This window comes from Taurulus bubalis, assembly GCF_910589615.1.
Source record: "Taurulus bubalis genome assembly, chromosome: 10".
Taxonomy (NCBI): Eukaryota; Metazoa; Chordata; class Actinopteri; order Perciformes; family Cottidae; genus Taurulus; species Taurulus bubalis.
The window spans coordinates 25930714-25957820 of NC_136598.1; the positions used below are offsets into that span (position 1 = coordinate 25930714).

The following is a 27107-nucleotide window of genomic DNA, read 5'->3' on the forward strand; positions in this document are numbered from 1 at the left end:
GAAACGGATGACAGTTTGTAACACAAACGTTTCACCCGTGTGATTACAGTGACATCATCCAGTCACGGATCCTTTGAGACGATAAGCTTGTTCCTGAGAGACAAGTCGGGGCTCGAGGTCGCTTGATTTCGCTGCAGATACAGTGAAGCACACGCTCTGATGCGTGTGCTTCACTGTATCTGCAGCGAAATCAAGCTGGATGTTGTCAGTAGCTTTTAGCTCATTGTAGAGGCTGAGATTTAATGCTTGAGCTGCGTCCTTTATGCTTGTTGGAGGAGGAGGAGCGACGTAGAGACGGCGTATACGTCTCTGCTGTCCACCTGTCAATCACCTTGTAGCCCCGCCCCTAAAGCGTCCCCTGCTTTATGGTCTGTTTGACTCTAAATTATCATCATTTACTAAATGAACATCATGCTGTATTGAAGAAGACTTGAAACTAGAGATTGAGACATAAACTCATGTTTACAATGTTTACTGAGGGAATACATCAAGAGAAGTAGAGTCATTTATATAGACTTCTATACAACCAGAGGAGTCACCCCCTGGTGGTCAGGAGAGAGAATGCTGCTTTAACACATGAAGCATAGAGTTCTATACAACCAGAGGAGTCGCCCCCTGGTGGTCAGGAGAGAGAATGTTTTAAGACACATCCGCATCGGGGCCAAAGAAGACTCGATCGGCAGTGTGTTTTTGAGGCCGTTATTTTTCGTTATTTTCTCTGTTTAGTGGCGGTGTTCAAATCTGCTTTTTTCTTCTGATCTTCTCTGAACATTTGTGATCAAACCCGGGCCACACACACACTCACCCCTTAGGGCACATGCACACACATATACACACATACGTACATCTGGTCTCAGTCTCACTAAAGCCCTGTTTATCCCTCTAAGTGGACTCAGACCTGACTGACCAGTTTAGGTGAGTCTTCAAGCTCCTCTTCATCGGTCCACTTCAAGGCCGCCGGCTGACATATACGAGCCGTGAGGTTCGGCATGTTTTACTGTGTGTGTTTCTAATGAGAGAGAGCGGAGACGGCACGTAATACGAAAAGCAGAGAGGTTTTTACAAGAAGCTTTGATTTTTTTGTTTTACTTGAGAGCGTGCAGAGTTGAGTGTGGCTTTAAAGGGAAAGCGACATTTGATCGTTTTGGCCTGTGATTTTTAAACATTCCAAGAATGACACTGCTTCTAAAGAGACAATTTAGGAGCAAGAAAGTTCTTCTGGGAGAAAATAATGTGTGTTTTTCAACCAAAGAGTTCAAGTAAGATTACGTTTTTCGTTGAGGTTATAAAGAAGCGGATTTGGGCTTCTCATAACTCTAACAGTGTTTTTTGCAACTCACAAATATTTTCCCTTAAAAGCCAATAGAAGAGGAGAAGTTTACCTCATCTAAACTATCGGCAACCTCAGATTCTGCATTATCTCTCCTGACCACCAGGGGGTGACTCCTCTGGTTGTATAGAAGTCTATACTTCATGTGTTAAAGCTTCATTCTCTCTACTGAGCACCAGGGGGCGACTCCTATGGTTGTATAGAAGTATATGCGTCATGTGTTAAAGATGCATTCTCTCTACTGACCACCAGGGGGTGACTCCTCTGGTTGTATAGAAGTATATGCTTCATGTGTTAAAGCTGCATTCTCTCTCCTGACCATCAGGGGGCGACTCCTCTGGTTGTATAGAAGTCCATGCTTCAAGAAATCAGCCTTGCGTTTGGTATGAACACACGTCAACAAAATGGGTTGAATACATTTCCTTTCTCATTTTTTTATTTCAGACCACGTTCCTTTTACAGTCGCCTGAGGCGGAGACACATTGTGCCACTAGAACTGAGCTCCTCTGTACAGGTGCTCCTTAAAACATTTTAATCACCCAAATAAAGGAGGGAAATAAACATGACAATAAAAAAAGTGGGAAAAAATTAAAAACATGTGTTATGACTGTGTCAGCTGTAATGAACGCACCTGATTACATCTTTAAGTTTGGCTTCGATTAAAATTCCTTCTGCTTCACTTTTTTTTACAAAAACGTCCCATTTAAGTTTTTTAAACCACAAGTTCTCAACGTTTTGTAACTTCTGATTGTTAAAAAAAAAAATCCAAGTATAACATGACAAAAAAAGACTTAAACTGGGCTGTAAATATCAGCTGTAATGAGCCAAAAGTAATGAATATTCTGCTCCTCGCCCTTCACTGACTTTAAGAATCCATATTTAAAGTATTGAGGTTTATATTTAAATCATCAACACTTTTGTAAACTTCTCTTTCAAATTACTTCTTAAAATACATTTTTACAGCTTTTTAAAAAGATTTTTCTTTACAGCTTTACATCATTTTAATTTTATTTTACAACATTATTTATTTCATTTCTTAGTTTGTTCTTCTGGTTTCATCTGTGGTTCTCATCAGGTTTAACTTCCTCTGCTGACCTCACCACAAAACCACACAGCACCATCTAGTGGACTGAAAAAGCAATTGATTTTTTTTTTTTTTTTCTAGGACCAAAACGTTTATAATTGTAAAATAAAATATCGATACTTGGCTTCTGTGTATCAACATCAGCACGAAAAATATGGTGATACTATGCTGTGACGATTTTTCCCCCCACCCCTGGTGTTTAGTGATTTACCCAGAATATTTTACATCAAGTTGTTGGTTTTTCAGCATGAGCTAAATCAAAGCAACAACAACCAAAACAACAACAACAACAACAACAACAACAAACGCACCTACACTCAGTTTCATAGAAACCCCCCAAAACTAAAATGAAGACAGTCAGACCTCCTCCGGTGTTTGTGTTCCTGAAGCTGCTCAGTAGGGCTTCTTCTGTCCAGGACACACACACACACACACACACACACACACAGATCATCACAGAGATTAAATATAGGTTTGCATTGATGACGTCGGTTAAATCCTGTTAAATTAGTTTTTGTTTTCATCTCACCTGATTTCTACTTCTATTTCTTGCTGTGGAGAAAATAAACGATAATTAATAATATTCAATAATTATTTTCAAGCATCAACACTTGACGACTCATTCTATATTAACGTGTTTAATGAATTACTTTTCTGCACTGGAGGTGTCCGTATTTCTTCTTTTACACTTAATACTTTGCATTCTATTGTTCATAAATGTTTCATATTCTTCTGCAATTTCCTTCCGTATTAATAAAGTTCCATCTCTTCCTAATTTAAAGTTTCTAAGCTCAGAATGAATCCTTGCACACTCACCTGAGTTCAGGTATCTCAGCAGCACGACCAGGACGAGCAGCAGCGCCACGACCACGAAGCCGAGGCCGAGGTTCAGCATCCAGCTGCTCGGCTCTGAGAGGAGGAAACAAAACAAACATGGCCGTCAGGAGGAGGAAAGCCTTCCTCTGCTGCCGCCCTGTGGCAGCCGGCGGTAACTGCGCTCACCCTCGACCGTCAGGATGAAGCTCTTCTTGATGGGCACCCTCAGGGCCGGGTGGGAGACGCTGCAGGTGAACTGCTTTCCTGAGTCCCTCAGAGACGCCTGCAGGTAGAAGAAGGCCGTCAGCGAGTAGGTCTTGTCCTGGTTGTCCCTGTGGCTGGACAGCAGGACGTTCTGGAGCTCCGTCGGGAGCGCAGCGCCCACCCTCCGGCCCGCCGTCGCCGGGTCCTGAACGTGCCAGAGCATCTTCACGTCCAGAGGGTAGTAGCCCACCGCGTCGCAGGAAACCCTCTGCTCGTCGCCCTCCTGCAGCGAGAGGGAGGGTCCGACGTTCAGGGAGACGCGGGGAGGCTCTGAGGAGAAGAGGGGGGCGGGTAAAATTAGATGAAGTTTTGACTCAATCTGGAACTTCTATACAACCAGAGGAGTCGCCCCCTGGTGGTCAGCAGAGAGAATGCAGCTATAACACATGAAGCATAGACTTCTATACAACCAGAGGAGTCGCCCCCTGGTGGTCAGCAGAGAGAATACAGCTATAACACATGAATCATATACTTCTATACAACCACAGTAGTCGCCCCCTGGTGGTCAGCAGAGAGAATGCAGCTATAACACATGAAGCATATACTTCTATACAACCAGAGGAGTCGCCTCCTAGTGGTCAGTAGAGAGAATGCAGCTTTAACACATGTAGCATAGACCTCTATACAACCAGAGGAGTCACCCCCTGGTGGTCAGTAGAGAGAATGCAGCTATAACACATGAAGCATATACTTCTGTACAACCAGAGGAGTCGCCCCCTGGTGGACAGTAGAAATAATGCAGCTTTAACACATGAAGCATAGACTTCTATACAACCAGAGGAGTCGCCCCCCGGTGGTCAGTAGAGAGAATGCAGCTATAACACATGAAGCATATACTTCTATACAACCAGAGGAGTCGCCTACTAGTGGTCAGGAGAGAAAATGCAGCTTTAACGCATGAAGCATATACATATACAACCAGAGGAGTCGCCCCCTGGTGGACAGGAGAAATAATGCAGCTTTAACACATGAAGCATAGACTTCTATACAACCAGAGGAGTCGCCCCCCGGTGGTCAGTAGAGAGAATGCAGCTATAACACATGAAGCATAGACTTCTATACAACCAGAGGAGTCACTTCCAAATGGTCAGTAGAGAGAATGCAGCTTTAACACATGTAGCATAGACTTCTATACAACCAGAGGAGTCTCCCCCTGGTGGTCAGGAGAGAGAATGCAGCTTTAATACACTTCCATATTGGCTTTACTCGGCTATCCTCTGGTTGCGGTCGGGCTCTTCTTTACCTTCGATGGTCAGACTGATGTCCAGAGTGACGAACAGCGGAAGCACCGACACGGAACAAATGTACGTCCCTTCGCTCGCCATCTTGGCGAAGGGGATGCCGTAGGAGGCGTCGCCGCCCTCGAGGCTCCTCAGCTTGACGCCGGCTCCCTCGCCGCGGCCCGTACGGGGGTTGTGACTGAAGAGTTTGGTTCTCTCTCCCCGATGCTGCCGGTGCCACTCCACCGTCAGGTTGGGCCCTCTGTGGTCGACGGCAAACTGGCAGTGGAGCTTTTGCTGGGAGCTCAGGGCGGCTTTCACCGATGGAGTTTGAGTTTTAAGGACCAAGGCAACTGTGGACACAGAGACGGAGCGTTAACATGAGATATGGGAATGAAAACAAAGAATGCATCACCACTGTGATGATTATCAGTTCATTCTCAAGCCTCAAAAGAATATAGTTGGAGGCAAAATTGTAAAGACAATGGACCTCATGCAAGATCACTTTTCTTACTTACCATCAACGTGGGAAATCAAATTTTCCTGACGATCGTTATTGGCTGATAATCAGTAAATATATGCAATCTGGAAATCCGCATTTTCTGCTTTTTTCCGTTTTTTTTAAATCTCTCATTTCAATGTGTTTTAAATCAGCAGCAGAGCTAGTCACGTTAGCATGATCGCTAACAGCTAACGAGCGGAGGTTCTATTTAGTCACGTTATGAAGTGTTCAAGCTCTGTTCAGTGAAAATGAGTACTAGAAATGAGCGCTCTCATTTCAATGTTTTTTAAATCAGCAGCAGAGCTAGTTGCGTTAGCATCACCGCTAACGAGCAGAGGTTCTATTTAGTCATGCTATGATGCGTTCAAGCTCTGTTCAGTGAAAATGAGTACTAGAAATGAGCGAAGGTGAATTATAACGTTACCGCGATGTGCTTGAATGTAATCTTGTAAAATGTAGTATTTTAGAAGTAGTACTTCCAGGAGGATACTGTGGTTGTACCTGATGTGGTGAGCGTCTCTCCGTCCCTGATGGCGGGCCAGCTGCGGTAGTCCTGCTGCCCCGGGGGTTGTTGGTCCGACAGTTGTCTGAGGAAGCCCGTGACCGTGAACAGGCCATTGGCGTGTTTGAGGGTGCAGCTGAACCAGCGGTTGTAGCCCTGCACCCCCTGGACCGGCCAGTGGACGGCGAGGCCCTCGGTGCTGTACCGCCGCACCTCGCACTCCAGAAGCTCCGCCTCCACTCCCTCCACGAACCGCCGCAGGTCCAACTTCGACCCTGAAGATGAAACGCGTTATGCTCGCGTCAGTTTACTCGCTCGACAATAATGCTGCGTTCACACGAAACTCGTCGCGGATGTTACTCGCGCCTAAAAGGGGGCGTGGCTTATCTCTGTGGCTTATCTCCATAAAAACAGCTACCGTTTCCGCCATTCACCACGGAAATTACCACTAGTTCTGCTTTATACTTGCTGTGTAAATTCCACATACGTCGGAACATCAAACTCCATCATGTCTGGGTTCATAATATTATCCATAGTCCCACAACAGCGTCTGAATGACGGCAGCGCTACTTCAGCAGCCATTTTGGTTCAGCAACGGCAGACATTTTGATTCAGCAACGGCAGGACGGCAGTGATGACGGGCGGAGCTTCTCAACGCCGATTGGCTTACAGGACTTACCGGTGACCAGGAAAGTGACGGCGCGGGGGTCCATCGCAGCGTCGCCCGCCTCACCGAACTGCAGCGCGGCGTCCCGGGGGAGGTGCTGCGTCTCGGTGTGACCGTCCTTGTTCGTGAACACGCGCTCGTCAGTGAACTGGCAGGGCAGCCATGACACCCGGGGGTCACCGTGCACACCTGAGAGACAGAATCAGTACAGTGAGATCAGTACAGTACAGTACTACTGTGGTACAGTATAGTACTACTAAGTATTACTGTGGTACAGTACAGTGTGGGGTACTGTAGGCTACTATAGCAGAGTATACAAATGTATTAAATAAAGTACAGTGTAGTATTTTGTTTATTTAGCGATCCCCATTAGAGCACATGAGGGTGCCAGTTGTATTTTTGGGAAATTCCTGCATATAGTACAGTACAGTCATGTATTAGTCTAGTATAGTATATTATATTATAATATTTGTACTACTGACTTTACTACTGACTCTACTACTACTGACTTTACTACTACTGACTTTACTACTACTGACTATACTACTACTAATTTTACTACTGACTATACTGCTACTAATTTTACTACTGACTATACTACTACAGACTTTACTACTGACACTACTACTGACTACTAGTACTGACTCAACTACTGACTATACTGCTACTAATTTTACTACTGACTATACTACTACAGACTTTACTACTGACACTACTACTGACTACTAGTACTGACTCAACTACTGACTATACTGCTACTAATTTTACTACTGACTATACTACTACTGACTTTACTACTACTGACTCTACTACTAAATAGTAGTAGAGTCAGTAGTATTATAGTTAGTAGTAGTACTACTACTACTACCACTACTAACTATAATACTACTGACTCTACTACTACTGACTTCACTACTACTAACTATAATACTACTGACTCTACTACTAATTAGTAGTAGAGTCAGTAGTATTATAGTTAGTAGTAGTAGAGGCAGTAGTAGTAGTACTACTACTACTACTACTACTAACTATAATACTACTGACTCTACTACTACTACTACTAACTATAATACTACTGACTCTACTACTACTGACTTCACTACTACTAACTATAATACTACTGACTCTACTACTAATTAGTAGTAGAGTCAGTAGTATTATAGTTAGTAGTAGTAGAGGCAGTAGTAGTAGTACTACTACTACTACTACTACTAACTATAATACTACTGACTCTACTACTACTACTACTAACTATAATACTACTAACTATAATACTACTGACTCTACTACTACTACTACTAACTATAATACTACTAACTATAACACTACTGACTCTACTACTACTACTACTAACTATAATACTACTAACTATAATACTACTGACTCTACCACTACTACTACTAACTATAATACTACTGACTCTACTACTACTACTACTAACTATAATACTACTGACTCTACCAGTAGAGTCTATTTCCTCCACGCTGTGATGAACCAGTCTGGAGCAATGCAGCCAACAGCAGCACGTACCTGCACACAGACAGAGGTGAGCCAGTATCTTCAGGAGTAGCCCCATGTTATTGTTCATTAGAAGAAGTTCTCTCCTCGTCGATCGGCGCCTGCACACCGAGCTGCTCCCGGTTTAAGAAGTACTTTCCCTGTACTTTCACTTTCATTTCCTGAAAAAAAAAACTCTGTGACACTGACACCTGTCACGTGTGAGGCAGATCAAATGTCCCTCACAGCACACAATATGGTGAAATTTGAATATTAAGTGTTTGTGCTGTAAATATGGTTGAATAAGTAATGTATAGGTGTATATATATATATATATATATATATATATATATATATATATATATATATATATATATATATATATATATATATATACATACATACATTGTTTGTAACCCGCTGTGTGATATACTGGTGCAGATTTAATAATGAGACGGGAGGGGGCGAGCTATACACGTCTTTACTTTTAGACCACAATAAAAAATAAAAAATATAAAAACGTTTCCGTTGGCCCACCACAAAGTGACGTCACCACTGCATGTGCATGATGAGGCAACAAGATGGCAACTAAACGCGATCGCACGGTGTGTGCCACGTTACAAGTACATTCAGGGTAAAGCACCTCTTTATTGTGGCTCCAGAAACATTCACGGCGCCTTTTCATGTTGGAGTGAATGTTATTTATCAGGCGGGTTTGTTGGTTTTGTTGTGGTTTTATTTAACGCCCCCTGCAGTACGCCCTCCGTCCCGCGGCGGCGCTGTGACGGCGCCGCGGGTCCCTCTTGTTTCCTGAGACTCGTTGACGCAGAACAGCGGAAGCGCTTCATACGAAGTTGTTGACTCGAAAACGTGTGAAAAGCGAATGATGTTGTTAGAATCCACCTGTTTGAGACGTTACTGCGGGTTAGTTTAGTAGTTTAGTTGATGAATACATTATTCTGAGCGACGCGCGCGGGAACGTTTACTGATGCAGCGATGACGCTGAAGATGAACAAAGGTAATATTCACTTTTTCTATATTGATATTTTTTTATTTCTATTATTCTTGTGCTTGATTTGTTTATGATCTTACTTCAGCTTGAGGAAGTTAAACTTTTGTTTTCAATAGTAATACAAAAAAAACCAACAATAATGGAACATGTGACGTATATTTAATTAAACATGTGTTATTGTTGCAAAAAGATTGTTTAACATTTGCTATAATGTGGGAAACAAAGCAAAAAGTATGAGCTTTAACAAAAAGTATTGCTCTATTTATTTATTTTGACAGAAGATTTAGAGGAAAACTAAAAACAACTACATTTTATGAATGAATGTATGAATGAATCTACTAAAATATGTTAAGAGATGTAGAAAAACAACATTAAACCAGAGTTTATGATAAAAGTCATTCACAGATTAACTATGATGGTAATTAATTTGTATTATCTTTTAGTTTTGGAGTGTTTGTTGACTGCAATGTGGGCTTTAAAATAAAAAATTACATTTTATAGACAAACAGTTTCGTTTAGAGAATAATCTGCAGATGAATCCAGGCTGAAACACAAGCTGTGCCCGTGTCTTCTCGCCTGTAGGACCCACAAAGAAGTTGTGCATGAATGAATGAACGATTATTGATCTCTCTTCTGCCTTCAGACTCGGCGGTCCTCCAGGGTGCGTTCCTCCGGGCCGATCAGCTGTGTCTCCCCTCCTCCCTGTCCTCCCTGCAGAAGGCGGACTGGAGCCGGGTGGGACGTCCGGTCCTGGAGGCCGTCGGAGAAGTCTGCGGACGGGAAGACGCCACCTTGATGAAGAAACTGGTCTGTGCCGTGTGGCTGAAGGCGCTGCGCGGGGAGACCGGCGAGGACGAGGAGGCGGCCTGGAGGGAGAACCCGTTCTTCCCCTTCCAGAACGGCCTCCCCGAACTCAACCGGGTCGTCCTGCTGGAGCTGGTGAAGTCGACGGCGTCCGCTCGGATATTCGCCCGTCTCCTCTCGTCTCTTCCTCCATCTCACGTCTGCGCCGAGCTGGAGAGGTTGGTGCGTCACGTGAGTAGCGGCCCCGTCGGGGAGGACGACGTCCGGCTCTTCCTGGAGGTGTGGTGGGAGCTGTGGAAGGGCGGAGACGAGCGGGACGCCGGAGGAGAGGACGGCACGGAGGCGACGTTCGCCAGGCAGTTCGCCCGCCTCGCGGCCGAGCCTCCCGGTCCGTCCCCTCAGGGCGCCAAGAGGCTGAAGCTGGAGGCGTCGGATCTACCGGCGTCACCGCCGACCGCCGACGTCCTTCACGTTCTCCTACACGCGCTCAGAGACCTGAAGGATCACATCTCTACAGCGGAGCTCTGCCTCCAGGCGCTCTCCGTGTCCCTCGACGCTCTCTACACGGCGTTCCTGACAGACGGAGCGGCCGAACTTCCCACCGAAGAGAAGCTGCGCATCCTGTCTAAAGCCGTCGGCATCCGAGAGGAGAGCGGAGAGAAGCTGAGCGCTGAGCTCCTCCGGGAGGCTCAGAGAGACATGCGGGCGTCTCGCACGCCGGCGCGGTTTCAACCCGGCGCGGCGAAGCTCGCCGACGCGGCGAAGATCGTCACGGATTTGGCTCTGGTTTGGCGGAACGGCGGCTTCCTGGACGTCTGCGGCGGCTCGAAACCGAGCTGCTCGGCGTTCAAGCTGGAGCAAAGCGTCCAGAGGGTCCTGGCCGCGCTGCGGAAAGCGGACGCGCCAGACGCCGCGACTCAAACCGAGGCGCTGAAGGCTCTGCTGGAGTCGCTGGCCTTCCCGGCGACGGAGAGCGACCCCGAGGCGAACATGAGGGTCGCCGCCGCCGTCATCGCTCACCGCCTGGAGGACTACCGGCACTTTGCGCTGCTGTTCGCCGGCGAGAGGAGCTGGGCGGCGCGCGACGGCGGCGCCCTCTGGACGGACTGCCTGGAGCAGAACCGGGCCGCCTTCCAGCAGCTCGACGCCCTCGTGGAGCTGACCTCCGCACTCGTGGGCGAACTCGGCGGCGAGGGCGCCGACGTGGGCCGGTGCCGGAAGCTGATGAAGGTGGTCACGGACATCTTCTCCGCGCTTTCCTTGGCGGACAAGAACGCGGCGCTGGCGGCCGTCTTGAGGCTGTCCAGCAGGGGGTTCTTCGGGGGCGCCGCCGTTCCCGCCGCCGTGACCGAGGCGTTCGACCGGGAGCTGAACATGGCCTTCAACTGCATCATCCAGGGGGCGGCGGCGAGCACGCAGGGGAACCTGAACACCGCCGTCGCTTTAGTCGCCCGGGTCGCGTTTCAGAACCCGGAGGCCACGCTGAGGTCTTGCTGTCAGTCGGCTGTTTTCAACAAAGGCGCCTTCTCCCTCATGGCGAAAATCCTGCAGCAGCTGCCCGGACTGCGAGGACACGGCGGGCGAAGAGAGGAGGAGGAGGAAGAGGAGGAGGAGGAGGAGGAGGAGGAGGAGGAGGAGGAAGAGGAGAAGATGGAGGAGGAAGAGAAGGACGCTCTGCTCTGCCAGTGTCTGCTGGAGGCGATCGGGACCAAATCGCTGTCGGCCAACGACAAGGAGCAGCTCCGCGAGTATCTGGGCCTCCTGATGACGCCGGTCACGGCGGTGGAGGGAGAAGAAGAGAGGAGGCGGAGCTTCCTGACTCCTCAGGAGGTCGTGAACGTCTTCGTCCTGCCCAACCTCTCCACTAGGGGTCAGTGTCCTCAAGCTCCAATGTCACGAACCGTTTTAAACTGTTGTAATGTCATCTAGTCGCTTTGTTTAATTTATTTTACTGTTTCAGTGAAGAGATCTACAAAACACATTTATTATTATTCTATATTTATATTTGCTGCTCCAACGTTCCTCTTTGTTGTCCTTCCAGGTCGCCGCTCCGTCGACGTGGAGCTGAGTCTTCAGCTCCTCCAGACCGCTCTGTCGGTGGACGTCCAGGACGCGTCCTCTCGGCCTCACTGGGTGTTGGGCTGCTCTCCCTTCCCGCTGCTCTACGTTCTGGCTCAGCTGCACGACCAGACCCTCAGGTGCGTACGCCGCGTGGACCCAGACGCTCATGCCGTCTGTTTGTTTTGAGTTCAACCCTCATCCGTCTAAATCTCCGCCAGGTGTTGGGAGCAGCAGCCGGAGGACGGCGCCCCCCGCTGGTCCATGGACGCCAAGGAGCTGCTGGTGTCGGTGCTGACCGCGGTGGGGCGGGTGGTCGGCGCCCAGGTGGCGGCGGCGCCCAGCCGCTGGTCCAGAGCTCTGTTCTGGCTCTACGACAAGACGGCGGAGCTGGACTGGACCGTTCGGTTCCACCTGAAGGCCGTTTGGGGCGAACACTTCAAGAACGAGGTTCCCTCGTCTCTGCTGACGGTGTGCGACCTCCCCGAGCAGGTAGGACCTCGTCCGGCCCTTTGAGGCGCAACGACACATTGATCCTAAGATAGAGATTTAAAAAAAGTGACGAGAAACAACCACCGACAGCCGGCAGACGTCTTTTATGTTTTCCCCGTAAATATCAGTCTTCCATAAATATATGTAGGAGGAGTTAGTAATTTGAGTGCAGGACTTCCCGGAGCTTTACCGTCTGTCTTCGGGTTTATTTTACTTGCTTCACCCTTTTCCGGTTTTAAAAAGGTCAAACTGAAGATGACAAATGGAGCAGTGAAGTGACATTTTGACTTTGTTTAGCTTTCTGTAGTCGTAGAAATGTGACTAATAATAATGATGGTAGCAGCAGTGAGACACAGATGAAGGAGGTAGGGCTGTGGCTTCAAATTTCCATACGGTATGCATTTTTCATATTCCGTCATACCGGTGGTGCATAGCCGTAACGTGTTGTCGCTCTTCGGCAGGCAGCAAAATGTACAAAATGTGCGTGTTATGGTTATAACTTTTATAACAACAATTAATAACCCACAACTAGCGCTCTTTAACAGGGTAAAACCACCACGACACAACAGTTTGTGACACATAAACAATTCGTAACACTAATAATTGTACATTTATAAAATTACACCGCCGAACTGCATGCTGGGTAAAGCTCGCCCACTATCCCAACAAGAAGAAACGGGAAGAGACAGACTGGAAGGGTCTGTTTCTTCTTCACCTACATCCCCCTGGGTCCTAAGTCCCTCCATGTTTAGCTTCCTAACACCCTCTATGTACCAACATACAAACGTATACCTTGATAAACCGTGAAACCGCCAGAATTTTAAAAAATACCGCCCAGCCCTAGAAGGAAGGATTTATTATATTATCAAATGTCTTGAGAAAAGGTGCGTACAGCTGCCGTAAATGGGTAATAAAAGGGGACCAGAACCCCACCACACTGAAGCCCCTCTGTCCTCTGGTCCCTCTCCTCGCAGGACTGGCTGGGCTCAGACCTGCCTCCGTACGGCCAGGGAACCGGTCTGTTGGCCTGGATGGAGTGCTGCGCCGCCTCCGACTCCCTGCGGTCCACCATGCTGTCCCGGCTCTCCCTGGACCGGCGCCGGCCCGACCACGTCGGCATGTTCAGCAAGGGCCTGCTGGTGGCGCTGACCCAGACGCTGCCCGGCTGCTCCGCCTCCCAGTGGACCCGGCTGCTGGGAGCCCTGAGGGAGCTGATCGGCTCGGGCCGCCTCTACGTTCCCTTCTCTCTGGAGTACGTGGACTACCTGCCCCTGCTGGACCTGAGGGGGTTTTCGCGGGACCTGCGTCTGTCGGTGCTCCTGCTGCGGGTCCTGCAGCTGCTCTGCGGCTCCAGCTGCTCCCACTGGCTGCCGCCGGACGGCTGGGCCCACGTCGGCCGGCTGTACGCCCAGGCGGTGAGGGAGATGATGAGCTCGGTGCGAGGCAAGCTGCCGCTTCCCGCGTCCGCCGCGCCTTCGGTGTGTCCGGAAACGTCGGGCGACGCCGATCCTTCGGTCGCGGCGCCGAAAATGTCCAAAGACGTTCAACAAGCGGGAGGCACGAAGGAGTCCGGCATGGAGGAGGAGGAGACGGCGGTTCCCTGCCAGGAGGTCCTGTTTGTACTAAGCCAGCTCTTCTGCCATGTTCAGCACATCCAGGTAAGATTTACTTACACCAGGGCAACTAGAAGCAAACGAGTGTGTTAAAGCTGCATTCTCTCTCCTGACCACCAGGGGGCGACTCCTCCGGTTGTATAGAAGTATATGCTTCATGTGTTAAAGCTGCATTCTCTCTCCTGACCACCAGGGGGCAACTCCTCCGGTTGTATAGAAGTAGTATATGCTTCATGTGTTAAAGCTGCATTCTCTCTCCTGACCACCAGGGGGCGACTCCTCCGGTTGTATAGAAGTATATGCTTCATGTGTTAAAGCTGCATTCTCTCTCCTGACCACCAGGAGGCGACTCCTCCGGTTGTATAGAAGTCTATGCTTCATGTGTTAAAGCTGCATTCTCTCTCCTGACCACCAGGGGGCAACTCCTCCGGTTGTATAGAAGTAGTATATGCTTCATGTGTTAAAGCTGCATTCTCTCCCCTGACCACCAGGGGGTGACTCCTCTGGTTGTATAGAAGTCTATGTAAATGACTCTACTTCTCTTGATGTATTCCCTCAGTAAACATTGTAAACATGAGTTTATGTCTCAATCTCTAGTTTCAAGTCTTCTTCAATACAGCATGATGTTCATTTAGTAAATTATGGTCATTTAGAGTCAAACAGACCATAAAGCAGGGGACGCTTTAGGGCTACAAGGTGATTGACAGTCACGTCACTCCTCCTCAGTCCATATATGGTCACTTCCTGTTCACTGGTTGCAAACACCTCAGATTTAAGGCTTCATAACAATAATACTACACAAACCAATGAGTGCTCAGAAGTCTAGATTCCGATTGGCTGGAAAGACAAGCTGACCTGTTGAAGCCCCGCCTCCTCTAAGGTGTCCTCTCCTCCCAGGTGATGATGCCAGGAGGCCAGTCTGAGCCGCTGTTCCTGTCCAGCCTGGAGATCCTCAGCCACTACGAGGCCGTCATGGCCGCCTTCCCCGACAGCAGCAGCCCGCTGGAGAGCGACAACACGCGGCACTTCTTCTCCACCATCACCGACAACCTGCAGAGCGCCGACATGAAGGCCGTCCTGCGGCAGAAGATCGCTCAGCTCGTGTCGTCGGCCGCTTGAAGCGGGAACTTATTTTGTATGCATATATTTTGTTCTACTCCGTACACACATTTTATATATATGTGTGTATATATATATAAAAAATATATATTATATATTTATATATATATATAAATATATATATATATATATATATAAATATATATATATATATATATATATATATATATATAAAATTATGTGTGTGTGTGTGTGTGTATATATAAATATATATTTATAAATAATATATATGTGTATAAATATTAATTTATAAATATATAATATATATTTATGTATATATTATATATATCTATAAATAAATATGTATAAATATATATTATATATATAAAATGTGTGTATGGAGTAGAAGGAAATCCAGTCTTTGTGGAAAGTGTAATGAACACAATGATTATTCTTCTGTTTTCCACTAAATAATTAGTCAAATGCGCCTTTTTTATCACGTTTGCTGATAAAACGAGGATATAATTTCTGTTAATGTCAAACACTGCACTTAAGACTTTACTACGGAGTGAATAAAAAGCCGATGTCACAGCAAATACCTCTTCTGTCTCAGTAATGCTCATTTATGCTCTGAACTTCAACAGGATTCATTTAAAGCTACAAGGTTTTTTTAACTGGAAGTGAAACTAAACGTAACACTGATGCCTCTGTATGACGACATAAGTAAACACAAGTTGTCACAAGGCAAACAAAACCACAACAAACGTTTCTCTGTATTTCATTTATATAAAAAATACTCCATTGTGGGAATTACCACAATCACAAGTCTTTTTTTCACTGTTTGTTAAATGGAACATTGAACTGTTGATGACAAGAATGTATATAGAATATTTAAGGACAACGGCATTGGAATGATTTGAGAATAAAGTTCTTACTTTCAAGAAGAAAAAAAATATATATAGTATAACATTTCTTAGTAGAATTACATAAAACTAGACTTTTAAAAAAATATTACAAGTTTTAATCTGAAACTACTACTTTTTCACTCAAAAATATTAACATTTTCTAAACGATAAAACGTCAACTTTATCCTCTAACAGATTTTCTCCCCAGAATATGACTCATTGTTAAAAACTTGGATTGTTTTCCACACAGCCGTCTTCAGTCTTCTGGACCAGCTGGTCGACGACCCGTCAGTCCGTCTTGGGCCGCTCTCCGTCTCCGCCCCTCGTCCCTCTCTTCTGCCGCAGGTAGAGTCTGCGGGCTTTCCTCAGCAGCAGGGTGAACCAGTACACCTGCGGGGCCAGGATGACCAGGTTACCCACGTTGCATTGCAGCGGCAGGCTGAGGAACACTTGGTGAAGGGGGATGCCGAACCGCCGGCCGTACATCCAGTACATGAAGGGGAAGACCAAGATCCGACACGTGAAGAAGCTCAAGAGGACGGCGACGCCGTTGACTCTGTGCAGCCAGGTGTCGTCCAGGCCCAGCTGGGAGGAAGGGAGGAGCAACAACAACAACATTAATGCAACAATAACATCAGTAATGCAACAATAACTCAACCGCTTGTTTTAAAACTGAAGCTTTAATTCTCACACACACGGACTATTTGTCGAATCAGAGACCTGTATCATTCCCTCACAGCCCATACAGCTCCCACGTAGCTACGAGCAACACTAGCAGAGGCTTTGATTATGTCAGCATGGCGACTGAAAACTCTGTGGTATCTCTACACGAAACACCTTTCAACCGACGGTCAGGTGTTGACAAGAAGAGGCTGAAAGAGTTGGGACCCGAACGTCCGGATTTAAAACTTCAGCAGCAAAGCACTGACCGCGGGAGCTTCTCCTCAAGGCTATATGCTAACCGGAGCTAGTTAGCTGGATGCTAAGTGTGGCGCAAAGCAGTGGCTCTGAGCAGCGAGGAAGCGCCGGGCTGTGAAGGAAGATGAGCTTGAAGGATCGATGCAGAGGTGAGTGTCAACATCAGCAGACGCCAGTGTTAGTGAGTGTGTGTGTGTGTGTGTGTGTGTGTGTGTGTGTGTGTGTGTGGCCATCAAGACACACAAAACATAGTTTTTTGTCAACTCTGATTGTTGGCTTTTGTCTGTAGTATGAAGCCTGTTTGTAGTAGATATTTCCCACATCTTATCTGTCTCTCTCTATATATTCATCTGTAGGTTGGTGACGCCATACTTGGACACACCAGGGAACGCGTTGCCTTCAAAGACCACCTCACCAGTGCCTCCTTACTGCAGTTTAAATGTCTTTACAAGTAGTGGGGCCTACTCTGTCAAACACCCAATGTAAAATGTGATGTCTCTCTTTCTGAATCTATTCTGCTCTAAACCTCTTTCATGCACCTCTTTTATTCTGTAAACCTCTGAAACCCAACCCAATGTTTCTTAAACCATTCTGCTCTGAACCTCTCATGCCCAAAGTTACACTTTGTTGATAGTTGTTATTGGACAGTGTTGAGTACTGTGTTTTCTTGAAATAAAGCTTTGTTTTTTAGAATATTCTACTCAAAACCTCTTTTCTTCTCATTGTGGAGTGCTATTTAAACCGCACCGCCCAACTGCACCCCCCCAAAAAAATAAATCACCAGCCGCCACTGATATTAATATATGTACATGTATAGATCCTCTGCATAATTAGTGCTTTACTTTTGATACATTATTATGATAATACTTGAGTGTTTTTATTCCAGTAATATTTGTAATGCAGGTGCCTCTGAAGGCTGCGTAACCTCATGGTAGAGATTCATCCCCTCGCTGAAAGGCTGTATCGATATGAGGTCGTGTGTGTAGTTCACCTGTATGAGAATCTTTCCTATGGAGACGAAAGGAGTGCTCAACTCTATGATGAAGAGGCAGCCGATGAAGAAATCTCCCAGTCCCTGTCTGAAAAACTGCAGAAGCAGACACATTAAATAAATAAAACCCGGTTCCATGAAGACGGGTCGACAGCCGCTCCCCTCATACCTACCAGAGTGATGGGCAGGAAGATGAACAGCAGCGCCAGGTGATGCAGGACCATCATCCGGTTCTTACTGAGGAAGGCCTTCGCCGTCTGGAGAGAGTGGCAGCTGTACAACTCGGAGCGACCTCGGACCTTCTGAACGTGGTAGTGGCTCAGATACATGGCGCCGATGTCGTAGGCCATGTAGGGGGCGCCGAACAGGGCGAACCCGTTGGCCAGCCAGTGACTGCACGGCGAGACGACGGCGTTATTAGACACTGATTTTAAGCGTGCATCTACTGTGAAAACAAAAATATGCATGTATGAATTGAAACGTGACCCTCCGACCTGTCAGTCAGGACATCCCCGCAGGTGGTCACAACAACTGTGATTCCAGCTGCAGTAGCCAAACACGCATGGATGGAGGACACCAGCCTGAAGAAACACAGAGAAACACGATCAATATAGAGTCCGTTACGCACAAAAATAAACAATTTGAAAGTTACACAAAACCCAATTGAAATACATGCAAATGTAACTGGTGTCTGGCTCATAACTATACATGAAAGTTACTTAAAAGTTATTGCAGGGAACTTTCATTGTGTTGGTTCTGGTGCCCCCTGTGGACGACCGTGGAAGTGCATCGAGCACCAGACTCCCTTTGAAAACCCCCTAATTTAACAGAAACATGGCTCAGACGGTCTGTTCCGGTCCGTCCTGGTTCCGGTCCTCCCGCGCCCCCCCTTCCCTCCTCCTACTGCACACAAACGGCCGAACAATTGAGTACAAGAATAACTTTATTTCAGAGGTTCAGTCAAGATTAGAGGCGGCGGTGACACATTTCTTAAAGGGGGTTCGCTGACGTGAACCGCTGACCTTTCGCTGACGCAAACCACATCGGCTTCACTCCAGCGGGTGAACCAGCGTCTCAGCAGCGTCCTGAAGCCGAAGAAAAGCCCGGGAAACACCACAGCGCCACAAGCCAAGGCGGTGAACATTATCGTCTTCAGGCGACCTCTTCTTCTTCTTCTTGTTCTTCGTCTTCCTTTTGGCCGCTTTAAGCCGCCATGACGATCGAGTTACGATCAATAACGGGCTAAATGGCCGCAGTAACGGAAGTCCGCGAACAGCTCACCGCGTGACGGCTTTGGCTCGCGAGCGTTTGACCGTTACACAACTTCGCAGTTACACCTGACAATTTAAAGAGGAGTTGTTGTTGTTGGAGTACAGCGCATGCGCAGTACACTCTGGTCTGCTCCTTGCCGAAAAGGCTCACTATGAGGCGCTTTTTTTTATTTTATTTTATTTTTTTACTAAAACCACAAATACATGCTTGTATTCTGAATACGTCATCCCGAGTGAAACGCGTCGGTTGTGTCAGGTCGCAGCACTCGTGAGCGGACGCCATTGCTTTTCATTTTTAGCGCCGTCTTCCGTCCCCCTCTAACGGCCCAGCTCAGTCACACTGCGCATGTGCAGTACCCCACAGGCCCTAACCCCGTGCATATGACCAGGCAGAGAAACAGGCTTTTTGGGTTTTTAATAATGGCAGCTGGCATTCTCCAGATGTCACTTCCATTTGATCTATTTCCTCCCCTATTTCTCACAATACAATACACTTAAAACATGTGCAATATAAATACACATATAATATTTCAGTTATTGTGGATTCTTTACTGTTTTTTTTATTAGTTTTTCATTGCTTGTTTGCATATTTATAATACTTGTTTTGATCTTGTTTCTTTGCCATATCTCTTGCTTGCACTTTGCACTGTCCTGCTGCAGGACTAATAAAGGATTATCTTATCTTATCTAAAATGCAATGTAAATATATTACTCTTCATTCCAGCGCTGCTGCCACTCTTTATTGATTTATTTCCGTACGAGGTTGACAGACAAATATATGTGTTTTTTAACAGCTTGTTTAACCCAGAGTGATGTATACAACCTCATGTGCCCCTCATCCTGTGTCGGAGTGAATCCTGAAGAGTGGGCTGTAATTGGTGGGAAGAGATACATTTAAAACCAACATAAAATCAATGCTTGACCTTAAGTAACCTTTTGCTTGTTTGCATGCATGAAGATAAAACTGAGGTTGGATCAATAACTTTATTCTAACGTACAGAAATTCAGTCTGACCAATGATGTTGAGATATTTGGACCAAAGTGGTGTTAGTTTTCCCCTCAGTGCTGCTGCCACTCTTCATTGATTTCCTTCTGATTTTGAGAGACTAATATTTCATTATTATGTACAAAAAATAATACTAGTATATAGTTGTAGTGGCCATTTGTCCCGTGAATAAAAGAAATATAAATCAAAGAAAATAAACCAAAATCAAAAAGCCACTGATACACCGTAGGTTTGTAAATGACGCAGCTGAAAAAATGCAGGGTCTCTGCGGGAGTCCGTTTAAAAAATATATTTATTTCATCCAAAAACAAGCCAACAAATAAAAGAACAAAGAAACCCCCCATGCTATGCCGCCTGACGAGATGGAAACCCTTTGTAGAGGAGCTCGGAAACTTTTTTACATTTGATTATTTATAATTCATTTTCAATAATTGTAGCTGACAGTGTAAACTTGAAGTTACCACGAGGAACTTTCATGTTGTGTTGATTCTGGCGCCCCCTGTGGACTAAAGTGGTAGTGTCTCTGAGCACTTGACTAATGCTCTCAACATGAACTCTGTACTTTGGTGTTTCAGGAGGAAAACTCACTCAGTTATTCTCTCATATCAGTTTCATATTTTATACATCAGCTTTGTGTGAAACTATGAAATGAAGACAAGAAGAAAATACTTTGTTCATGTTTGTTTATTCATCATAAACATTCAGTTTGTCTGTTAAATTACTCTTGATCAACTATTTCATGAACAGATTCACGTCATCCACACAATCAATCAGTTTTAAATGAATCATTTATCCATCCATCCATTATCAGCCGCTTATCCGGGGTCGGGTCGCGGTGGCAGCAGGTTCAGCAGGCCGACCCAGGCTTCCCTCTCACCCGCAACACTTATATTCATATTCAATCATTTATATTAAAGAGAATAATGAATGATCTCATTTATTATGATCATGATAATTAACAAATACATGTAAATGTAATTAAGGATTTGCTCACAAATACACACAAAGAGAACAAATATCTTTGATGAATGAAGGTCTGCTGCTTTCTCTCTTCAGAAACATGCAGTGGAAGAGAAACAACAATATAAAAGCATCAATACAAACATTCATCAGACATTTAGAGATCAGAGAAGTTTAAATGTTCATGCAGAGAAAAAACAAACGTCATCATGAGCAGTGAGAGCCTCCATGGCTAAACAGACACAGGAAGGAGCGCCACCTAGAGGAGCTCAAACATTTACACAACAACAATGAGAAGACGTCAAAGTACCGCCCACAATGTTTGACTGACAGCTGATCTCTGTGCAGTGAAGAAACGCCTCAACAATCATCTCTCAGCCACAAACATGGAGACTACATGAGTTCAAGAGTTCAAACACAGTTTAACCCTCAAAGGACTTCTGTCTATTTCAGATTACACAACTCAGCAGTGTCTCCAAAGGAATAATACAAACAAAGTCCAGCATAGAGAGGCTGAGTGAATGTGGTCTGGACTCTGTGGAGGAAAGTCATGGTTTCAGAGACGCTGTAGAAGGACAGAATACCTGCTCTGTGATCCAGGTACACTCCTACTCTGGAGGACGGAGGACCTGAGACGGGAGCTTGGACTTTGTTGTGAAAATATGTATAACCGTTTTTGTGGCATCTTAATGCCCAAGATTTGTTATTGTATCCAAATTCACATTCACTCAAGCTCCCTTCTCTCTTGATATCCTTGTATCCGACTGCTACATAAACTCCTCCTCCTCTCCTCTCCACCTCCCAGTAACAACGTCCAATCAGACTCTCTCTACTCAGGACCTGACGACATCCACTGAATCTGTCTGGGTGACTAGAATAAGACTGATGTTTACTCATGAATGTTGCTTTTCTGTTCCTATCAGATAATAACAGCCGTGTGTTTGCTGTGTTTGGATCCAGTGTGATGTCACGTGAATACCTTAAGAATCCAGCTCTGGTCGTGGGCTCTGGTTGTGACAGTAAAACATCCACTTCAGTCCCCGTCAGTGAGATGTTTGTCCATTTCTCTCTCAGGACGTCCTGTAGTTTATCTCTGACTTCTGAAACAGCCGCTGTCACGTCCTCAAAGTAGCTCAGAGGACGGATGTTGATGCTGGATGAGTCTGTAGACTCTCTGAGTGGTGACAGTGAGGGGTAGTTGTGTAGAAACTGGTTGAGATCCTCTGTGTGTGAGAGCTTCTGCAGCTCAGCGTCGTTCCTCTTCAGCTCAGTGATCTCCTGCTCCAGCTTCTCCTGAAGCTCTTTGACTCGACTCACTTCAGTTCTCTGCTGGGATCTGACCTGCTGCTTCACATCAGAGCTTCTTTTCTCCAGGAGACGGATCAGCTGGGTGAAGATCTTCTCGCTGTCCTCCACTGTTTTATCAGCAGAGAGATTGATGGCCTCCACCTCCTGATGAAGCAGCTTCACGTCTTCCTCTCTGTCCTGGATTCTCTGCTGGATGTTTAGTCGACTCCCCTCCAGCTCTCTCGGCCTCTCGGTCCTTTCTGCTGCAGCTGAGACTGTGTCGTGGCCTTTATGTTCATCCATTAAGCAGAGATAACAGATACACTGCTGATCAGTACGACAGAAGATCTTCATCACCTCATTGTGACGAGAGCAGATGTTCTCCTGGAGCTTGTTGGAGGGCTCCACCAGCTTGTGCTTCTTTAATGGAGCCGCTTCATAATGAGGCTGAAGGTGTTTCTCACAGTAAGAAGCTGGACACACCAGACAGGACTTGAAGGCTTTCCGTCTCCTCCCAGTGCAGACATCACAGGCCACATCTTCAGGTCCAGCATAGCAGTGATCAGCAGCAGCAGCTTGGAGTCCAGTCTTCTTCAGCTCCTCCACTAAATCTGCTAACATGGTGTTTTTCCCCAGGACAGGCCTCGGTGTGAAGGTCTTCCTACACTGAGGGCAGCTGTGGAGTTTCTTCCCATCCTCTTCAACCCAGTGGGCTTTAATACAGTTCATGCAGTAGCTGTGTCCACAGGGAATAGTCACCGGATCCTTCAGTAGATCCAGACAGATGGAACAAGAGAAGCTTTCCCCGTCCAGCTGAACTCCTTTCTCTGCCATTTCACCTCTCAAAGACAACGACTGTCTGAATTCCACTTCCTCATAAGCAACTTTACTTTGAGCTCTGATCTGAACTTGTGTCTCTGCAGGGAACGGGGCGCGTCAGCTGCTGCATTTCACCTCATGTTGGTTACACCCATCAGGGGAACCAGGAAATACAGTCAGAGTGGTGTTCGCTAGTGGTGTTCGCTCTGTTGGAGAACAGGAAGAACAGGGAGAGGTTTTAAAGCTGTGGTTCATTCCAGGAAGAGGAGCAGTTTGAGAGAGACTGTGTTTACCACTTGTTTACAAAGGAGATAATTTCTCTGTTAGAATCACTGATTACTTTAACTTGTACACCCTAGATCCCCCATACATGGGGGCTCTGCTTTCTGGGGTTCCCTGTACCCATTCTTCAAGTAGTCGTATGAACCCCCTATGAGTTCTAATAGTTTTGTTATTTTATATAATTTTTTTCAGAATTTAGTTGTGAAAAAAATGTATATTTTCATATAACTCACTTCCACTAACATCCAGCATGACCTGAGCATAATATTATCAAGATTCCCCAAAAATGTCTTGTCGAGCCGTCCACGAGTTTTTCCAACTCCAAAGTCTAAACAACAACCTACAGAGTTGTAAGATCCCACTTTGTAAAGATAATGATCTAAAGAATCGGAATTTGCAAGAAAAATCACGATAAAACGAAGCATTGGCGAGTTACCATGGCGTTTTAGTCAAAAAACTGTTTGGTTCAAAAATATAAAAGTTATAAGCTTCATGTATTTTCACCATTTGTGTGAGGCATGCTGGGATTAGCAATTTGCATAAAGCTCTGATGAAGGCGTGTGACGCAGTCTAAGAAAGCTCCCACCTTCACAGAAGCCTGCAGAGACGAAAACGGAAACAAGGAAGTAGGAAGACTTTAGACTCCTACAAGCTCGTAGGGTTACAAAGAGGTGTCTTTTATTGAAATCCAATTTTGTAAAGTGTACTTATGAACGCTTTTGTAAAAAAAAAAAAAAATGCAGAAAATGACGGCGATGTTACGGGGTTTATATAATTACACAAGGCTTTACTGTGGTTCTGGAGATCCTTTAGGTAACGTCACTTGGCTTTGCTCTTTTTCTGTGAGCGGGTCTGGGGGTTAAAGAGATTAACTTTTTGAAGGTAATCTCTGTTTATAATACATAAAGTATCTCTTCTTCCATAAAATACATTTTGATCAACGTTGTTAATGATAATAATAATAAAAGTACAGCAGAAGAATAATATATAAATGAATCCCTGCTGTAGCCCCAAATAGTTACTTACTTAGTTACTTATTTGATAAAGTAATTTTAGGTTTCTTTGAAGAAAACAGGTCATGTTCAGAATATAAATTGTATTTTAATGTTAGATGAATCTAAACAAATGAATCAAATATGTTACGTCTTACAACCCTGAATCCCACGGTACATGAGCGCACCACATCTCTTGGCTTTGCAGTTCAGTTGAAGACTTCCAGTTGGGTTAAGAGCATGGACCTAAGAGACTTTTTTAAAGTCTACATGTGATACATATGCCTACCTAATTTTGTACATTTATGTCAAACGTACTATGGGGGCTGCTTTGTCGAATGCTTGTCAAAATATTGTAGGGGGCGCTATCGTGGCAATTTATGACAGCAAAGGCCAAAATACCATATCAAATATTAATCTCCATCAGCTTTGACATTTGTGGAAAGCTCAATGAGGTTAAGACCATCCCAAGCCACAAAGAAATCTACTTATTCTTTCATGGTGAATGATCCATTGCCACGGCAACAGCGTTCAACAAGAAATGAAAATATTCATGATGATGTATCATCAATGTGTTCAGGCTTTACTCACCAAATTTTAGACTGATCTGGTCAACTGGTTTAGGAGTATTATATTAAAGTTTAAAATGTGTCATTTATTTTTGCCAGCAGGTGGCGCTATGATAATGTGAAAATGTATGCATGGAATTGTGTTCAGGCCTGAACCAGCATCATGCATGAGAGATTTGGGGCTGATTGGATAATGTACCTTGGAGTTACAACAACTTCCTCTTTCTTGGCGAACTGCACGAAATGGGCGCGTAATGGTCGCCATGCTACGTCAAGGCCGTTCAAGGACAACTCACCATTTTGATAACTTTTCAGCATCATGGTCTTCACATCATCCTTGACCAAAATTGAAGTTGATCGCATACATTTTGTAGGTGGAGTCTGTTCATTTATAATGCCGGAAAATGATAGAAAATGGCTAAAAAAGCTAATATTGGCGGATTCACTGCATCGCCCCCTAGTCTTTGAATACAATGAAAATCAAAGGGTAAGTTAAAGGATGGGATATGAACATATGTTACAAATTTGCTGAGGATAGGCCACGTGTTTTGGAAGTTATGTGGATTGATGTACTAAGCCATGCCCCGTAGAGGTTCATTGGTCCATATCTTCTAAACACAATGATGATCAGCAAGCTTTTAATGAATGTTGATGACATTCCAATGATGCGCCACAGCAAATTTGGTGTCAATCAGACAGAGCATGTAGGAGTTTGCAATAATGTTTTTTTCACAGAATTCAAAATGGCGGAAAATCTAAGTAGGTGGAGTAAGGTCACAAAGATGCTTTAATCACGTCTGTCTCTCCCTCTACATGCCTACATTGTGTGTCTAGCTTTGTTGCATCATTTGACTTCTGATCTGCAGTTTTTTACCATCTTGGTTCATTAGGACTATCATCCTTGGTTAAGAAAGTCAATACAATGCCTTTATTTCTTTAATTTAGGACCAAATATGTGAATCAGCATCTATAAATAACCATTGGCAACGTAGAAGACAAACTTAAATGAATGAGAGCTTATGAGGAAATGAACGTGAGTTGTTTTTGGGCCGCAAACAACTAAAATCAAATGAGTAATGAGAGGAAAATGTTCAACATCCTTTGATTTAAATGTTTTTTTTGATAGTTTTGCACAGAACTTAATGAGGAAGAAACACTTTCTCTAAAGTTACTGTAAGGAATTTTCATATTGTGTTGATTCTGGCGCTCCCTGTGGACTAAAGTGGTAGTGTCTATGAGCACCGTGGTCCCTTTAGAAAAACCTTCGTAGCACTTTATAATAAGTACACACTATTTAGCATTAGTAAAGCGTGAATAAACACTGAATTCGTCATTTATATACATGAATAATCATTAGTAACTCATTAGTATGGAATTCATAAACACAGTTATAAATGTTTCATTATTGATTAATAAGCTTGGGTTTTTATACTTTATAAATGATAGATGATAGATCTCTCGTGAGATTATCGTTGACCACGTGTGCATGACGTCAGATCAAGTCGGGATCAAGTCAGACTAAAATCCAACCGGCATGCATTGCGCGCCGATCGCCGGTGATCGATTCTGCGCAGAACTGGCTCATCTCGAACGAACCTATTATTGTCAACTGCGCCGTCAGAGTTTGGCAGCTTGAATGGATTTATTGCCAAGTACAGGGAGGACAATGTTTTCCCCGACTTCCTTAATTAACACTGCATAATACACCAACAAGCGTTATGCGCTACAATGCTAAACATGAAAGAGATCATGGATGTGGCAACGAAGATCGCCTGTTCTGTTCGAGCGAGAGCTCTTTAAAGACGGCTGTTTGGTGCGCATCTGGAGAAGGCCGACCTTATAATAATATTATAAAAATATTAAATCCAAACACCTTTCCACCATGACTGATGACCATTTGGTCTGCCTGAGGCTGGCTACCAGCAGCTACTGTCCGGACTATGCAACCCTGCTGGTTCCATTCAGTGAAGTCATCAGCGTAAAATGTAATGACCAAAAAATGTACGGAATTGTATTGTGTCATAAGGATTCATGCATTTATGCAAGGTACGCCAATATTGTAAATATAAAGTATACTCGGTATATATATATATAAATATATATAAATAGGTATTTACCATTATTAATGTAGATAGATCTTTTTGACTTGGTCATTTTAAAAGTAGCTCGCCAGCCAAAAAAGTGTGG

General features: G+C 45.1%; 4 protein-coding genes across 4 annotated transcripts; 1 reads left to right on the forward strand and 3 right to left on the reverse strand.

Annotated features, from left to right (window-relative positions):
* Positions 1 to 1759: 1759 nt before the first annotated feature.
* LOC306742447 (tapasin-like) lies at positions 1760 to 7999 on the reverse strand. Its single transcript, XM_079224834.1, has 8 exons — positions 7916 to 7999; positions 6398 to 6574; positions 5718 to 5993; positions 4738 to 5067; positions 3417 to 3764; positions 3231 to 3323; positions 2944 to 2966; positions 1760 to 2822 (listed from the first exon to the last, which is right to left on the reverse strand). Exons 1-8 carry the CDS (start codon positions 7971 to 7973, stop codon positions 2808 to 2810), a joined length of 1320 nt encoding a protein of 439 aa, XP_079080960.1. The 5' UTR covers positions 7974 to 7999; the 3' UTR covers positions 1760 to 2807.
* An 879-nt stretch (positions 8000 to 8878) lies between these two features.
* On the forward strand, positions 8879 to 15014 carry gemin4 (gem (nuclear organelle) associated protein 4; the record flags this gene model as incomplete). The annotated part of the gene is given in 8 exon segments (XM_079224931.1): positions 8879 to 8900; positions 9538 to 11309; positions 11312 to 11335; positions 11337 to 11568; positions 11740 to 11896; positions 11978 to 12248; positions 13223 to 13906; positions 14759 to 15014. Coding segments are annotated over 8 exon segments (3384 nt in total). The 3' UTR covers positions 14981 to 15014.
* Positions 15015 to 15695: 681 nt separating this feature from the next.
* LOC306742455 (TLC domain-containing protein 3A-like) lies at positions 15696 to 19292 on the reverse strand. The gene is made up of 5 exons (XM_079224843.1): positions 18757 to 19292; positions 18229 to 18315; positions 17908 to 18127; positions 17735 to 17830; positions 15696 to 16410 (listed from the first exon to the last, which is right to left on the reverse strand). The coding sequence occupies exons 1-5, from the start codon at positions 18876 to 18878 to the stop codon at positions 16114 to 16116; spliced, it is 822 nt and encodes a 273-aa protein (XP_079080969.1). The 5' UTR covers positions 18879 to 19292; the 3' UTR covers positions 15696 to 16113.
* A 1433-nt stretch (positions 19293 to 20725) lies between these two features.
* LOC306742452 (tripartite motif-containing protein 16-like) lies at positions 20726 to 23116 on the reverse strand. Its single transcript, XM_079224840.1, has one exon. The coding sequence runs from the start codon at positions 23090 to 23092 to the stop codon at positions 21416 to 21418; it is 1677 nt and encodes a 558-aa protein (XP_079080966.1). The 5' UTR covers positions 23093 to 23116; the 3' UTR covers positions 20726 to 21415.
* Positions 23117 to 27107: the final 3991 nt, after the last annotated feature.